The sequence below is a fragment of the Amphiprion ocellaris genome, chromosome 2 (assembly GCF_022539595.1).
Source record: "Amphiprion ocellaris isolate individual 3 ecotype Okinawa chromosome 2, ASM2253959v1, whole genome shotgun sequence".
Lineage (NCBI taxonomy): Eukaryota > Metazoa > Chordata > Actinopteri > Pomacentridae > Amphiprion > Amphiprion ocellaris.
Genome location: NC_072767.1, coordinates 22011291 through 22027609, shown reverse-complemented (window position 1 = coordinate 22027609; position 16319 = coordinate 22011291). Strand labels below are relative to the sequence as shown.

General features: G+C 39.9%; 2 protein-coding genes across 2 annotated transcripts; both read right to left on the bottom strand.

Moving 5' to 3' along the window:
* Positions 1-300: 300 nt before the first annotated feature.
* Positions 301-8743, bottom strand: plvapb (plasmalemma vesicle associated protein b). The gene is made up of 9 exons (XM_023287822.3): positions 8264-8743; positions 7731-7907; positions 7308-7401; positions 5528-5729; positions 5158-5377; positions 2884-3033; positions 2554-2673; positions 1955-2062; positions 301-1423 (listed from the first exon to the last, which is right to left on the bottom strand). Exons 1-9 carry the CDS (start codon positions 8465-8467, stop codon positions 1415-1417), a joined length of 1284 nt encoding a protein of 427 aa, XP_023143590.1. The 5' UTR covers positions 8468-8743; the 3' UTR covers positions 301-1414.
* A 2105-nt stretch (positions 8744-10848) lies between these two features.
* Positions 10849-16080, bottom strand: babam1 (BRISC and BRCA1 A complex member 1). Its single transcript, XM_023287827.3, has 9 exons — positions 15926-16080; positions 14791-15239; positions 14628-14686; positions 14419-14539; positions 14065-14143; positions 13938-13962; positions 13680-13809; positions 13424-13510; positions 10849-11845 (listed from the first exon to the last, which is right to left on the bottom strand). The coding sequence occupies exons 2-9, from the start codon at positions 15223-15225 to the stop codon at positions 11645-11647; spliced, it is 1137 nt and encodes a 378-aa protein (XP_023143595.1). The 5' UTR covers positions 15226-15239; positions 15926-16080; the 3' UTR covers positions 10849-11644.
* Between the last annotated feature and the right edge of the window lie 239 nt (positions 16081-16319).

Here is a 16319-nt window from a genome sequence, read left to right as displayed (position 1 = left end):
GTTAAAACTAACTAAACAAAATTACTTATTGACACTTTGTTAGACTTCTTAGGCCAGAAAAGAAAGAATCCATAGGATTTTGATTCATAGTTCAAAAACAGAGTCATGTAATAGTAGCTGGTAAATAGCTTTAAAAATGTCTCTCTAAAATTGTTCAAAAAAAGAGGAGCTATGCAAGAATAAATTATTATTTAGAAACAAATTAACTAAATGTTTAAATAGTCCAGATTATTGATAAGTTCACCACAAAATGAATAAAAGCTTATTCTACTGACTTAAAAAAATGTCAATACATTTGAATGATTTTGTATTCCTTTATTAAGTATACAGTATTTACACAAACATTGGTTGTCAGTCTTCCAGTCAGAAGCAGAAAACAGTTCAGACCACATGAAATGACGTCTTCAACATGATGAGTCATATGTCCTTTTACTTTAAAAAAAAATGGTTTAATTTAGTCTATTTTTTCCCCCTGGTTACTTCTTCTGTACCAAGCTGGTCTTACAATAATCAGAAAGTCAAACAATAGCAGTCTCCTGCCACAGAAATGTATGTGCTCATTGCCTTGTTCTTATGAAAGGAAAAGGAAGTAGTAAAGCTTGAGAACAGTCCATATAATAGCCACTACACTTGTAAAATGCACCATAAAAATGGCAATTAATTGCTTCTCAAGGGTTTTTTTAGGTAACCATAAAAGCTAGAATTGTCAGTGTAATTCATGTCATGGTTCTTCCTTCTTTTTTGACCTTTAGCGTTCAGGACAGCTAAACGCTCAGCGGATGTGATGATGTATTTATGATTGGTCTGTATTGTCATCCAGGCTTCAGCAGAAACTGTGTAAACTTCTGGACGTGCGAATCACGAGGAAACTTTAAATGCAGCTATTTTAAGAGAATCTGTTTATAGCAGACAAGTGAGCAGCTGCTGCCTGAAGTCCTGTTTGAGTGTCTGTTTTATTTTTAATGCCAGCAGGTCAAAAGAGTCGGACGACAATGTTGTTGAGGAGTGAGGCGGTTTTATTCGTTCATTAATATTAATTCCACAGGAAAGAACTGATTTTTGTCTGTTTTCACACAAACCAGAGCGAGTGGCACATAAGACAGAGTATTCACACCAGTGTTGTTTGAATTTGTACATTCACTAAAGTATAAAGATTCTAAAACAATTCACAGCAAATTTTAAACACGAGTTAAACACAACAGAATCTACAGTTACAAGTTGAGCTATAACAAAAAAGCCTGCACAGTCCAACAACAGTAAGTTTATGCCATTAATATGGAGGCAAAGTATTTACAGGTTGTGTTTTGTTGAAACGTGATATATTAGGAATATGTACATGTACTTCTTGAATGTTGATCACAGTGTCGGGGTCTCCTCCTCCAGGAGGAGCTAATGCATGGATGGACGGTTTATTTCATCTCACCTGGAAAACAAAACATTGACAGTTACATAACAAAGATGTAAACAATTAGAAATCACATTGCTGAAATTTGTGTTTTTTACAGTTTGGTGAGGATTCAGGGAGGTCTGTTTGAGGAGGAAATGTCTGTTTGTGCTGTGTTTGGCTTCAATACCAGCGTGGCTCCAGAGATGACAATGTCAGACATAAATATTTCTACAACTATTGGATGGACTGTTGTGAAATTTGGTACAAACATTCATGTTCCTCTCACAGTGAACTGTAATAACTCTGCTGAGTCCTTTACTTTTTGCTCAATCCTATTGTCATGTTGGAATTTTATGGCTTTTTGGACAAAACTGCTTTTTGACTGATGACGCAGGCTGTATTTTAAACACGACTACAGACTAATGAACGATTAACCATGAAAGAACTACAATTAAAAAATGAAAGTTGGACTCTTGGTCTTGGAAAAAACAGTTAAAATGCTCAGACAGCATTCAGACCTTCTATAAACAGCGGTCAGTAAAGTGTGCGTTCTAACAGGAAGTTTACCGTTGGAGTTTTGCTGATGCCAGGTGCTCCACCAGAAGGCCAGTTGGGTGCAGTCTGTCTGTCCGGCTGTGGAGCTGCTAGCAGGGCAGCAGGTTTAGGAAGACTGGGCTGCAAAGCAAAAAGGATTAATTCACAGTTAATGTACATCGGACACAGAAGCCACATTTGTGCAGCTTTATCTGGCTGTGCACTGACACTTGAACAGTGAATCTGCGTAGTTTGAAATTGGGCGTTGTGTGAACTTATGACTCCTTAAAATTTGTTTTCCTTTGTTATCTTGCTTTTCCATCCTTCCTGCTGCTGCAGCTCTCAGAATCCTGCGAATGAGCTCTGCCCCGATGTCCATGTAATAAGTGCCTAAGATTGCCTTTCAATGACAGAAATAACTGAAAGGTTTTGAGTTTTTTTGAGTTTTATTTGGTTGCCAATTTGACTAAGTTGACAAATCTGGAGCAGCAGAGAGTATTTCTTCACATGAGCACATAGAAGAGCGTTGGTGCCACATGAATGAAGGACTGAAACCATTTGTGTGCTCTTCTTTTCCCTCTCTCCCTCTCATACGTCTGTATAGGACAGATGACCGAGCTTCTGTACTTTACCTTAACGTTGGACACCATTCCCTGGAGCCTCTGAACCTCTCTGTCTCTCAGGGCCAAACGTTCTTCCTGCAGTTTCTGTTGGTCTCTCAGTCGGTTTTGCTCCATCAGTAATTTCTCCACCTAAAGTAATATTGATGTAATTTTAAATGAATCCGATACAAAAAAAAAGTTTCTTTTACCTTTATCTCTCTTTTGCTACTTTATGTGTTATTCTCTGGTTAAAACAGAAAAAACACACAATGTCATAATTTTATAAACTGAGAGAATCAACTGATTCCATAGATTTCTCCATTGGTTCTCACTTTCCTCCCACACACAAACATTATCTACCTGGTCGTCGTGGGTCTTCTGGTTGAGCTCTAACTGCTTGGTGTTCTTGGCAATCGTCTCACTGAGGTCTTGTTCACACTGCTTCAGGTTGGCAGTCACATGTAGGTTTTGCACCTCCAGTCGACTGGACATGGCCTGAATCTCAGCCACCTGGAAGAGGAACATTATTTTCTTCAGATACTGTAAATGTGATGCCAAGAGTTCGCTTTTAAATATAGCTGCTGCCCTCAAAGACTCCGCAGCAGAAAGCCGCAGGCGTGATGTCAGGCCGAGAGATAAAAGACTGTGGGTGAAGAATGTGTCACTTTGGACTGTACCAAAATGTGTTTCCAGATGGTGCCTCTTACATTCTTGTATTGTTTTTGTTTACCCCGTGTCTATTTCTATCCAAACGATGACAATGTGACTGCTTGTCGAGGCTCATTTACTCAATGTCACACGTGAGAACATGCTGTACAGCTGATGTGAATGAAATCCACCCTGAATGTCTCCCTGAGGGTAAAACACAGGTTAATGTCGCTCTAAATCATCCACTGAGCCTAATCATGTTTTACCAGACTCCATGTGTGGTAACTGAAGCCATGGAACATGGACACATAGTGCAAAAAGGTCATTTAAATTTAGTTTTTCTGTCAGGATCAAGGCCTGAATTAAAGATTAATGGACAATGTATTGAGCAGCTTTATGTGATACACTGTCTCAGTTTTGTATTATATTCCCACTAAAAAAGTGAGAGAAATATTAAAATGAGCAATGTTGCAAAATGAAACTTACTGCACATACTTTTAGACTCATTATTCATCACTGCAAGTAGTTTCAAGCATTTTGTGCTTTTTGCTTATCACATGTAAGTTGCAGTTTAAGTTCTCTGAGAAAATTAGCTTCCGAAGATTATTCAAAACTGCAATTAAAAATTTGAACAGGAAAACTATTGTATTCTTTTGGTCATTTCGTCAACATGTTAAATTCATCCCTGCATACCAAAATATCCAGGCTTCCAAAATGTTCATTGACTTGATGGTTCCTCTCAGGGTTTCTGCCTCCATCATACACAGTGTGTCTATGAGAAACTTCTGGTTAACCTTTGATAAATTCAATCATAAGGGCTTCTTTTTCTGTTTCAGAGATCGATGTGTGGAATTTAGAACTTAATATGGATCAGGATTTATTTTAAACCTACAGAAAAAACATTTTTAAAGTGGAATCAGTCATGTAGGCATAAACATCCTGATGTTTGTCATTTTATCATGTTATCATTTGTGTTTTGTCTGTTTTTTCTATGTATTTTTTGTTGACTGCAGTGTATTTTCTTGCCAAGCTTTGTGTATTTGTATAAAAGCTGCCTCCATAGATAAGTAAAATAACCTATTTACCTTTACTAATCAACAAAAGGAAATTGCAAATTGGTTTGGACTATAAATGCTGTTGTATGAGTACATACCTGTCATCTATAAAAATACATTTTTTCCGCATATACAACTAAAAGTTCACAAGCAGTCCCTTTTCTGTGACAAACACAGGGACAAAAATAAGTTTGATTCATTCCTTTTTGGAAAATTTATGAGTGGAGCTGTTCCTACTCTGTGACCCACGGTGAAGATGGATTCCAGCAGCAAAACAAGTGATGTTTTTTGACCCCTGAGTGAGTGTAACATCCAGATGAAATATCGCTCTAAAGAGTAGCAACTAGCCCTGCTTGCTGAGGATGTGTGTTTTAAAGGCCTGCACGGTGTTGCTGTATCAGCAGAGCCACACACTTCACCTCTGCTTTGACCCTGAGTTCACCTCACAGGACATCTGTCTCTTTAGCTGGATTTGTCAGGAATGATGCAGAGGATAGACTTCCTCCCCTGAGAAACTGGTTTCCCATCCAGCCAGCGCTTTGGAATATTTTGGAGGGCAAACTTCTTTAAGGAGAATTTTTTAAATGTCAGAAATGTTACCTTGACAAGAGTTTTGACTCTTGAACACCAAAACCTAATAGAAACCATTATTGAAAATAAATAGCTCCATTCACAAGTATATGTTTTATATGTATGTCCCTTTCATGCTAATTTATACTTCTTATGTACTGCTTTTTAAGGAGAAATATGTGTTTTACTGCATTACATTTATCTGACAGATATAGTTAGTAGATGTCTTTCAGAGTAAGGTTTTCATTATTTAAAAAAACATACAACAAAACACGTTACAAATCATCCATTTCCAACATTTGTTGTGTAGTTGGAGCTCTTTGCTACATTTAAAATAACTAACTATTGTGCATGCACACACCTTGTTGCCCACGTTGTCCAGATACAGCTGGAACTTGTTCTCCACGTCTCTGGACAGGTTCGTGCAGCTGTTTCGTATCTTCTCCATTTGCTCCTGCTGGCTTTCACAGGTGAGGTGAAAGGTCAGCTGGTGGGGAAACAGGGTGTTGATGCGGTTCAGGAAGTCCCTGGTCACTGTCTTGATCCCGTCCAAAGAATGCGCAAAGTCCTCTTTGCACTTCCTGGTTGGAAAAACACAAAACTTTAATGAGTTTATTCTTAACATTTCCAGTCAACGACACGAGACAGACAGACAGACAGACAGACAGACAGACAGACAGACAGACAGACAGACAGACAGACAGACAGACAGACAGACAGACAGACAGAACCTGGTGTAGGCGGTGAGCTGCTCCTTCAGCATGGTGTTTTCTCTGCGCAGGGTGATGGCGTCCTGGTGGAGCGTGTCTCGGTCTCTGAGGGCGTTGTCTCTCTCCTGGCTCAGATACTGAACCGTCTGGGTGAAGTTTGAATTAATGAGATTTATCATCGCTTTCTGCTGAGCGTTGAGGCTCTGCAGCGTCTTCAGCTCACCTGGAGAGTTCAGAGACAAATAATAAATAAGAACAATAATAATACTACCATTACAACCAATACATTTCCAGCATTTATTAATATTCAGGTGCCACTTTCAAACAAGACATGTTTTATGTGTAATTGACTGTTTTTCTTTTTATTAATATGTAGTTTATTAATACTTTGTTGATGATTTATGAGACATTAATACAAAAGAGTCCCTTTAGGGTTGCCAGGTTGTTTGCAATCAGTCACTCACTTATATAAATGTTAACAGAAAGTTTATTGAGGATTATTAACTATCAATTAAAGCACAAAAATAAAACATCTAGATATAGATTAATTCAGTTTAGAGTCTGACACACATTGAAATGCTCCAGTGTATGAGATGTGTGAGATGAAGGATCACTTTCACATGTATTCTAGCAGTGACCAGCACTAAGTCATTTCTGGTGTCACAGAAAACTCAGGCAGACTGTAATATTTAAATATTTGGCTGCTCAAGGCCTTTGGTTGCAGGTTTAAAAAAAAGACTAAGCTGGAAATCACTGTCATCTCCATGTTTCAGGATCTAGCACAATTAGACGCTTTCTGTTGCCAAGAGAGAACGGATGCATTACAGCAAAGACAAGTCACAAAACTATTTCTATCAGGTGTGGAAGTGATTTTTCAGATCACTAAATGAAACAATATAGCTATAAATTACAAGAATTGCAGCAATGTTGTATCTTTATTTTGTGTAAGCTGCCTTATGCTGCATTCTGACTGATATGTAGGCTCTCTCTCTCTCTCGTCTTTTGTTTGTTTGTTTGTTTGTTTGTTTTTGCACCCTATGAAGTGTAGTTTATTATATTGACTGGTAGGTTTGGAATATTCCCATATATGTTCTGGGTATAAATCTGTTGTCTATCTGTTATTATGTGTAATGATACTGGGTTCTTTATGTCCACTGTGTGTGTGTATTTGATTATAAACCAAGATTAGTGTGAGCTTAAATAAATATTCCTGCTTAAATGTATCCAGAAATATATATTTGTTTTACTTGCAATTATTTTGTCTTATCTTAACCACTTAGACTTCACTACACACATATATTTTTATTTTACACATACTAAACTAAACATTGTCAGCTGCACAATGGCTCGGTGGTTAGTACTTTCGCCGTGCAGCTAGAAGATCCCTGGTTCGCGTCCCGGCTTTCCTGGGATCTTTGTGCATGGAGTTTGCATGTTCTCTCTGTGCATGTGTAGGTTTTCTCCAGGTTCTCCGGCTTCCTCCCACAGTCCAAAAACATGCTGAGGTTAATTAGTAACTCTAAATTGTCCGTAGGTGTGAATGTGAGTGTGATTGTTTGTCTCTATGTGTAGTCCTGTGATAGACTGGTGACCTGTCCAGGGTGTCCCTAAGCCAGCTGGGATAGACTCCAGTCTCCTGCAACCCTAATGAGGATTAAGCAGTGCATAGATAATGGATGAATGGATAAACTAAACGCCAGAACCAAAATTTCTGGGGCAGCTATTGTTTATGTGACATGTTTGAAGAAAAATCTTAAAATTACATTAAGCTTTCCAGAAAGTAGAATACTGTGATACATACTGCTGGAGGTGACCAGAGGAGGAGGCATGATGGGTGTGGTGGGACGTCGTGCCATCATGGACAGTGTCGTGGCACTCACTCTCTCACAATTAGCCTATAAATGGAGAAAATGGAGAAAACATGAACATTCACAGGATGACTAATTATTTACAACTTTTTTTACTACTATGATGACCAATTGGAAAACTATAACAATGTCTAAGGAAGTAAAGAAAAAATCCTGCTGCATAATTTGCAAATTATCAAAATTTTTCATTTAACTTTGATTTGTTTTGTGCTGGAAAGACAATCTTTCAAAGAAGATTAAAAGGCATTAAAAACTACTCAGCAACTGCACTAAACTACCTGACTCTCAGTATATCTTTGCCAAAAAACCTGGTGTTCACTCCTGTATAAGGGTATCTTCCCCTTGTTTATACTTACCAATTTATTTCTCAGCTCTTGTTCTGTTTTGTTGGCATCAGCCTTCAGCTTTGCGATCTCTTTCTCCAGATTAGCTTTCTCAGCTGTTCGAGCTCCCAGCTGAGCTCCCAGATCTCCTTTCTCCTTCCCCAGCTGGATGTGGTTCTCGCTCAGCCTGTTGAAGCTCAGCTCCAGCTCCTGTTGAGCAACAAACACCCAGCAGCATCAGCATCACTGTGTTTTACAGCTCGAAACATACTTACATAGCACTGTGAAAGTAAAAACTAAAACTGAAACAGGTCATAAAATACTGTGGCAAACAAAAAGCTTTAGTGATGACTGGTTGTGTCTTGTCCAATAACTACATGTCATCCTTGAAGCTTAATAAATCCTATTAAAGACATCCCACTGAAATATATATTCTATTGTTACTTGGGATGGAAACAGACATCAGGTTCTTCAGTGGGTTATTGAACTTTTTGGAGAGCTTTATCAGACACAAGCTATCTGTGATGAAATAGACTAAAGCTGCTACACTGGAGGAAATCACTGACCTTGACCCTCTTCTCCGCTGCAGACTTCTCCGGCTGCCCATATATGAGGAAGAGCACCAGGCTGACGATGATGAGGGACTGGATGAGAGAGGAGAAGAAGAAGACGATCCTCATGTAGTAGCCGCAGCTCTTCCCTTTGTGTTTGTGCAGCGGCTCTCTTGCCTCCAGGCCAAACTTGGCCCTGGAGTAGCTGGAGCTGTACATGGCTGCTGGAGGTGAAATGGTTGCAGCTGGGTTGCGAAGATCTAAACCGGAATGATTAAATCCACAAAGACTTCCCGCTGATCTGATCTTCTCGGCAGCTCAGATGCTGAGGCTCTCAGGCGGTCACTGTCAGGACGAAGGATAGAACTTGTGGCTCGATGTGTGTTTCTCAGTCTGGTGTGTGTCCTCTATAGCTCTGCTGCACTGTATGACAGCAGAAACATACAGGCGAGAATGGCATGCATAGATGGATGTAAACAATGACCCTTAGGTGTGTAAAGGGGCCGTGTTTATAAATGCTGTGAGAGGCACACTTCCACTCCATCCTGGTCCAGCCCTCTCCTCCCCTCTCCTCCCTCTTCGACCTCTGTCACAGTACAGCCTCCAGCTGCACTGCTGCCCGAGCTGTCACAAATTTTCCATGAACATGTTCTTTGGAACAAAAAGAGATTGATGTGACGGGAAATAGTCCGGACATGATTACGACAGATACTTTTTAAAAACCTCTTAAAATCATACAGGTCCTCTGATGGAAAAATTCAGAGTTGGAAAATATGAAAAAGGATTTTCCCTACTTCACTGACAAGTTAGTCTAAAAGTCTTGTTTTGAGTATTGATAACTGGATTGATATTTCATGTGAGCTCATGTTCTTGGTTCGTTTTTGCACAGGTTGAGGACTGTTCATCTTCTTGCATGTACCTTATGTTAAGGTAGATTTGAAATTATGTGAACCTAGCCTTTGTGATGACGTAAAAAATCTATATAAAATGATCGCAAAGTGTACAAACTTCTGCTTAGTCTGCACACAGTGGCGGTATTAAAGAAAAGTACATGATTGCTGTGAGAAAGATGTATTTAAGAGTATCAAAAGTGAAACTCTTCATTATATTGCTGAATTAGGGATACATTAAGATTTTGCTGCAACTGGAGCAAATTTCTTCTGTAGGAACCTTTGTGGTCCTTGTCTTTTTGAAGGTGCCTCTGATAAAATCATCTCTTTCATTTTAATTTGAGTTTATAATCTGCTCACATCAGACCAGGTACTGGTCGGAGTACTGGTTTTTCTGTGGGTCATAAAGGAGGGAATCAAAAGGAGACAAATACATTTTTGCACCAGCCACCAGATTAATATCTGTTCCTTTGTGTACTTTAACCTCGAGCAATGCATTTTGTTTTTCAGTTAATCATAATTTAAATATAAAATCCTGACCTGAAAGTAGCCGGTTAGTATACCAAACCGATAACTGTGGGGGAGTAAAAAGTACAATATTGAAATACTGTGGAATAGAGGCTCAAGTACTCAAGTAAAAGTACTTAGTGATCTTCCATCACTGTCAGTATGCGATATAAAAAACGCAACAGGAAACGTTATCAATCATTTAAATATAGCTGCCACAGATTGTTCTGATCATATTTCCCTGGTGGTGGGTAAACAATGTAAACCATGTCAGGAGTAAAAGTAGAAAATGCCAAACAAAAGCAGAAAAAAACAAAAAAAAATCCACCATTTCCTGTTCTAAGCAAGCACGGAAAGGAGTCATGGCAGTGGAGGAGTGAAAGAATGAAAACAATAGGGACCTGTCATTCTTCGGGGATGAGGGAATAACAACTTGCTGCTTTTCAGGCGCTCTGGATCCCTCCTCCACCGTTATCTGCACTGATGACGTGAGAACAGTCGGGTCGGCTGGGGAAGGGTGTGAAAGGGGAAAGGTCCCCCGAACCTGGGGTTTTCCTGCTCCCCATTGTCTCCCTGACAAACTGTCTTCGCCGGAAAAAAAACTAATTCATGAAGGTGCGTTAGAGTGACAAAAAGTGAGAAATCAGGACAGAAACGTTGGACGACCTCTGAACAAAAACAGGAAACCAAATGGTAAAAAGTTTCTGATAAAATGCCTCTTATAAGGACAGAATAGACGTTGCTTTTTTGTGATAAAACTCCTCTTTAGATAGCCAGCTAGACTTCTTCAAGGTAACAGGAAAGCTTATCTTTACCACTCAAGTCATACTCATGCCAAAGCTGGATAAGAGACACCATTTACAGTCATAGCTGCTACAGCTGCTTAATCATGCTGTCATGTAAGGAGGCCATACAGGCAGAAATGTAAGTGACAGAGATTATGGACCCTGCCAGTGACAATTTAAGCAAAGAAAGATTAGCGAATGACCATTTAACACAGATCAAAGCAGAAGCATCTGACCAAAACTGCCAAGACTATTATAAAACTGCCAGTCAGAATATTAGAGGGAGCACTTATGAAAATAAAACTACTCTCTTTGATCCCAGCAGCTCCTTGAGAAACCCTTTGAAATATGAAGAAGGAACTTGCTGCCATCTCCTGACAAAACTGTAGAAAGCATGACAAAAATATTAAAGACATGATTGAACATGCCTTTTTTTAATAAACAGAAGCAGCTTCAAAAAGCTTGTCTGTACAATGTGTTTCAAGTGCAGTTAGACTAGCAGTACAAGGGGCCTTTTTACAGTCAAACCATCAATGCCACAGAGATCACTGTCAAGGAAAAAACATAAATCTACATCACTACATTCTTCCATTGTCTGTGAAACATATTGCAAAAATGACAAGAAAAACAACCCCTTATAAAATGGAAAATACATTAAAACAGGCAACAAAGGTGAAAGGTAACTAAAAGAAAAGGCATTATTACATAAGTTGTAGGTTCTGTGCATCGAATTCAAGTTCATTACTTTGTCGCTATGGAAACTGTCACAGGTGTTGCAGTTTGTTTGCTTTCTCCCTTTACGACTTACAGACAGATCAGTAAGGTCTACAATTTGAAGGAAAAAAACTAAAGATAATGGGAGTACGTGCAGCAAAGCGTGATGCTGTAAGCATTGAGTCAGCCTTCAATATTCCAGAGACCTCTGACAAGTTTACCGCTACAACTGGATCATTTAATTACTTCCTCAGCTCAGAACAATCACTGACTCATCCTTATTGTTCTGGAAACACAATGACTGTGCAACTTACTTTAACCCTCCTTTTTCTTTAGGACTGTGACTGTTGTTCCCAAATATTCTTGATCTATTGCTCTACAGCAGCTAATGGAAAAAAACTGTAATAATGTGGACTTGAGAAGAACTCTGCCCCTTTTCTGATAAACTACAGTGTGTGTGAATTTCACAGGAAAGTGGAGCTTTTTGAGAGCATCTCAGTTTAGACCATTGCTTCAATGTCCTGGGGGTCTTCCCCCTCCAGCAGGCTGTACGATGCGTGACTCTGGAAAGGTCTTTGTAGAGGATGAGCCAGGAGTTTGGCCATGCAGTTGTGCAGCTCGATGGCAGGTCCACTGAGGGAAACTTCAAAGCGATAGCACATGCCCTTTGAGTCCAGGTTACAGAAAGATGTGTAGTTGTCCTGGAGGAAATGGAAATATTAAACAGCTACAACGTAAAACACAAACAACATATTTAGATGTCGTCATCATGCGAAAAGCTTTCATATTACATTCAAGCCTATTGTAAACATCACTAATGCTCAGTAAGATGGCAGACATTTAAGGTATCATGTCTCCTTTCAACAACTGAATAAAGTCTTGCATGTCCCCACAGTGTCTTTATGTTTTACCTTAAAATACAGCAAAGATGGTTCAGTTTATCATGACTGTATTATCTCTGGTTTAGGGCTGTTCTAAACAGGCTGTTTTAATGTCTGTAGGTTTGAATGCAGCTGAGGTGCTGCTGTCTACGCGCCCTTCAGGAAGAAGACTCTCCGAGTCTGTGACTGACAAAGTGGAAAAGAGACAGTCAATCATATGGCAGTCCACATTGATACTAATGAGTCTGTGAGACCAGGACTTTCTATGGCTTCTTAATTTTCTCTCTGAGTGATCATTTTACCTGGAAATATAACCTGTTCCCAGCACAGCTGTTGGTTTCAGCTCATGTGAATTGTGAGTTTGTCAGATAACACGGTGGTTATAAAATCAGCAGTTTAGCGTTGCAGAGCCGTAGCTTGGCTTTGAAGTGACTGCTGGTTAACACGTAGCAATAATGTGCTGCGTTTCAGTCTCTATTTCATACTCGGTTTTGCTGTCTGACAACAGAAAACATGTTCATGAAAACATGTTTATTGGGAAATTGGTTGTATTAAAAATGCAGTATATGTGAGCACAGAGAGCAAACGGATGTAAACACCAGCTGAGTCTCCGTTTCACTGAAGCACACGACAGAGCCAGTTCTTGTTTACTGGTTTCAAACCGGTCTTCCTATCATCTCTGTATGTCACTCAGCATTACAGTTTCCACAGAGCTCTGACTGTTGGAATACGATCAAAGCTAACATTAGAACATTAGAGTTAGATTGAGGACTTTCCTATTGTTGTGGTGACATTGCCATCAACAATAAAAGTATACCGCCTTATCTTCAGTACCTCAGAAGCTGAGAATGCATGAAGGGAGCAGGACATTTGCTTTGCTTTGCTTTGCTGTGGCTGAGACAATGTAGTGTTAGCGAAAGCAGCTCTAGAGAGTAAATAAACCGGGCGAACTGTGAGGCGGCTCCTCATTTTAAATGGCTCACCTGAAGGCAGCAGGCAGAAGAGAGCAGAATTATACAAAGTTTGGGCTATTGATCCCTCAGCTGAAATGCTGCAGTTCAGTACATTTTTAATGGCTAGTAAAGCTGCTGGAAGACTTGAGGAATTGCAGAAGTAAACATCTTCATATCTTACCAGCTTTTGCCTTAAACATCTAAGTTTACAACAACCACAAAAGAGAATAAAATCTAATTTTCACCTGATGGGACCTTTAAAATTAACCCCTTGCTAGTAAAGAAACTTGTCTTGTCTCAAATTGACAAGACAAAGCTTAGAAACGAGACCAAACATGCAGGTTTTTCCAAAAATCCTGAAGTGAAATATTGAGCCAAACTACATTAAAGAGCTGCTGCACACAGTTTAAACTGATCACCCTCCATCAATATCTTCTCCACTCACCCTCCAGCTGGTCTCATCCCCTTGTTCCTCTACTCCGTTGTGCAAGTAGACAACATCAAAGAAAAAATATGGAGACTGCAGCATTTTCTGGAAAAGGATGGAGGAACAAGCAAGACTGTGACTTAAATGTACAGTTAGCTCCAGATGGCCACAAACACTCAAAAAGAATCGTCTTACAGATGGGAATACAAACTCCAGCAAAAAATGTACTAAAGTGCAGACAGAAATGGGGATGTCTGTGCAGTGCTGTACTTACACTAACAGCCTCAGAAGGGTTGAACTGTAGCTGCCCTGTATGACGGCTGTAGATGAGTACAGTCCGAACCACATATGGAGGTGGGATCGTCTGAACATTCTCCATTAGCGGCAAGTCAATCTTCTGACGACTACAAAGGAAACAGAAAAGGCAAATACCTTCACAGAAACTGTTGAAACCTTCCCATGCACTTTAATATATTTCAGAAACCATACAAAACATTTTCATATATGAGAACAGTATTCTGCAAATACTTACATGACATTAAGGAGATCCTCCAGGTCTGCAAAGGACAGTTAAGGTGAAAACTGAAAGCTTGAAATTCAGCATTTTATCATATGAAATCTGATGTTATTGTCACAGTTAGTTTTCAGTGAAAGGATACTGAAGGACTCGCACACATTGGTCTCCAGGTCATACAAACAGCTGCACAACTCCCTGGGATCAGACGTGAAGCCTGACAGCTGAGACATGTACAGACATAAAATAATATTACATTACATTTGCTTAGTGCATTCAACTTCCATATAAAAAACATCTTTAAAAAATGTTAATAAATCTCTCCTAAACAAACCACTAAGAGGACTTCCAGGACTAGGATGCTTCTTGTGTTATTTTAGGAAATTGCATTTTGTAAGGGTTACACTCAGAAAGGAAAGAGGACAAAATTCCAGTTAAACTGGACATATGTTTTACAGACATTTTAAACAAGCACTGATTAAAAGGCTCCTGTACTCACCCACAGGGCATCATCATTGACGACAACCAGCGCAAATTCATGCCGTTTGTCAATCTTGTGTTTCGTTCTGACAAACATCTCAATCATCTTCTGAGATATGTTTAAAGCATTCGTTTTAGATCTAAATTGAAAGACAGGCAAATTAGGCAGTGATAACAAATACAAAACATTTTCACTGAAGAAAGAGGGTTTGGTATGCAGCTGCCTACCCATTGAAAGACTCCAACTTTGGCAAAGACATCTCTTCAGAAAGATCTAAGCAGATAATCTATGAGGAGGAAGACAACACCAGGTAGTGCAAGCTGCATAGTGAGAGTCAGTCATTATACGTAGACTCATACTTCATAAATCAGAAATGTTATGTGGACCTACCACTTTCTCTGGGCAGTTGACACGAGGAACTCTGAGCTGGTACTCTGCAGGTGGAGGGACGGAGGCTGTGAGTGCGGGCTGCTGCTGTGTGGGCTTCGGCCGCTCTTTGGCTGCCACAGCAGCAGTGGACAGCGGTGCTGTGGCACTGGCTGCAGCCGTGACACCTGCAGCAGCAGCAGGTGCTACAGTCTGAGCTGTGGCTGCTGACACAGTCGTGGTGGTGGAACTCGGAGGGCTGTCGCTGGTCGAGGCCTCACCCTCTCCCTCCACTCGACTTCCCACCGCAGGCTGGGATATGTTTGGGTTACTGTTGCCTCCGAGGCTGCCCGTGCTGCTGCGACGGTCCTCAGCACCCTCAGGGTTGGAGCGTGTCCGAGGTCGCAGCTCCACCAGGCGCTCCTCTCCATCCGCTGGGCCCGGCTCTGGCGTCTCCATGGATACACAGGATGCTAACAAAGTGATGAGATAGTTTGGATGAGTGGCCGGCAGGTTAGTTTACAGAGAAACAGGATGTTGGTAACATTTAAGTGTCGATTGAATCCATTTAGATTTAAACTTCAATACAAGTGAAATTCACTTTGCTTTCCACTCACACCTCAACAAAATACAAACAACTGAAAGTCTGAATTTCACCCTAAACAGTGACAGCTTGTAAATTTAAACACACAACATGTCCTGATCTCACCAAGGAAGCTGCATGAATCTCAGATTTACGCCAGATCACCCCCTCGACTGCCTGCATTGACTTTACAAACATATTCTACATTAATTAGAACGCTAGTAACTAGGTCATAGCAGCATAACGCTAATGCTACAAGATGAAAGTGTGTGTCGGTCCGTTTAAACTCAGTGTGTGTAGACAAAAGGAAGAATAATATCCGCAATGACTTCTCTTTACATAGCAGATTATTCATTAGAAAATTGAACATATAATGCGTCCATAAAAGTGTGACATTACCCCGAAGCGGCTAAGAGACAGTTTACGGTATTGCGGTTGGTAACACAGAGAGATGTTTGATGACAACGGTGTAGAAAATGTAGCCGTTAGCATTAGTTAGCTTTAACAACAAATACGTCAAAACAGATGTGTTGAGAAGTATTAAAGTGTTACGTTAGACTGAAGAAGAATACTTACGTGACTGATATTTACAGAACGTCCAGAATTTAAATAAAAGAAAAACTCATTGAAAGTTGCAAAATATTTCAGCGGCGTGCTAACATTTGTTTTGAACGGACAACTTCCTCACCAGAAATGATACATGCGGAACTGCATCACCTCAGAGCATCATGGGTAATGAAGTTTATGGCCTGTTGTCAATAAACACAACCGCTCTTCTGCTTTTATACTCGTACAGCTGTCAAAATTGTAGTGATAATTATAGTAAGAGAAGCAGTTGTAGCAGTGTAAATAGAAATCAGAGTCTTCATTGAAGAACTGATCGATTTAATGTTTTACTGAGTCCGTTTTACAAAAGTGACACATTTACATGAGTTTGGCACTAAAACTTTTACTATGTCATTGCCATCAC

What these genes read in the sequence shown, in the direction of transcription:
- babam1 (XM_023287827.3), bottom strand. Translation starts at nt 15,225, where the DNA reads ATGGAGACGCCAGAGCCGGGCCCAGCGGATGGAGAGGAGCGCCTGGTG. An exon ending in AAGTTGGAGTCTTTCAATGG is followed by an intron (nt 14,540 to 14,627) that starts GTAGGCAGCTGC and finishes CTTTCAATTTAG; the next exon opens with ATCTAAAACGAATGCTTTAA. An exon ending in TCAATGATGATGCCCTGTGG is followed by an intron (nt 14,144 to 14,418) that starts GTGAGTACAGGA and finishes TACATGTCTCAG; the next exon opens with CTGTCAGGCTTCACGTCTGA.
- plvapb (XM_023287822.3), bottom strand. Translation starts at nt 8,467, where the DNA reads ATGTACAGCTCCAGCTACTCCAGGGCCAAGTTTGGCCTGGAGGCAAGA. An exon ending in CAGCGGAGAAGAGGGTCAAG is followed by an intron (nt 7,908 to 8,263) that starts GTCAGTGATTTC and finishes GTTGCTCAACAG; the next exon opens with GAGCTGGAGCTGAGCTTCAA. An exon ending in AGAAGACCCACGACGACCAG is followed by an intron (nt 2,674 to 2,883) that starts GTAGATAATGTT and finishes ATATTACTTTAG; the next exon opens with GTGGAGAAATTACTGATGGA.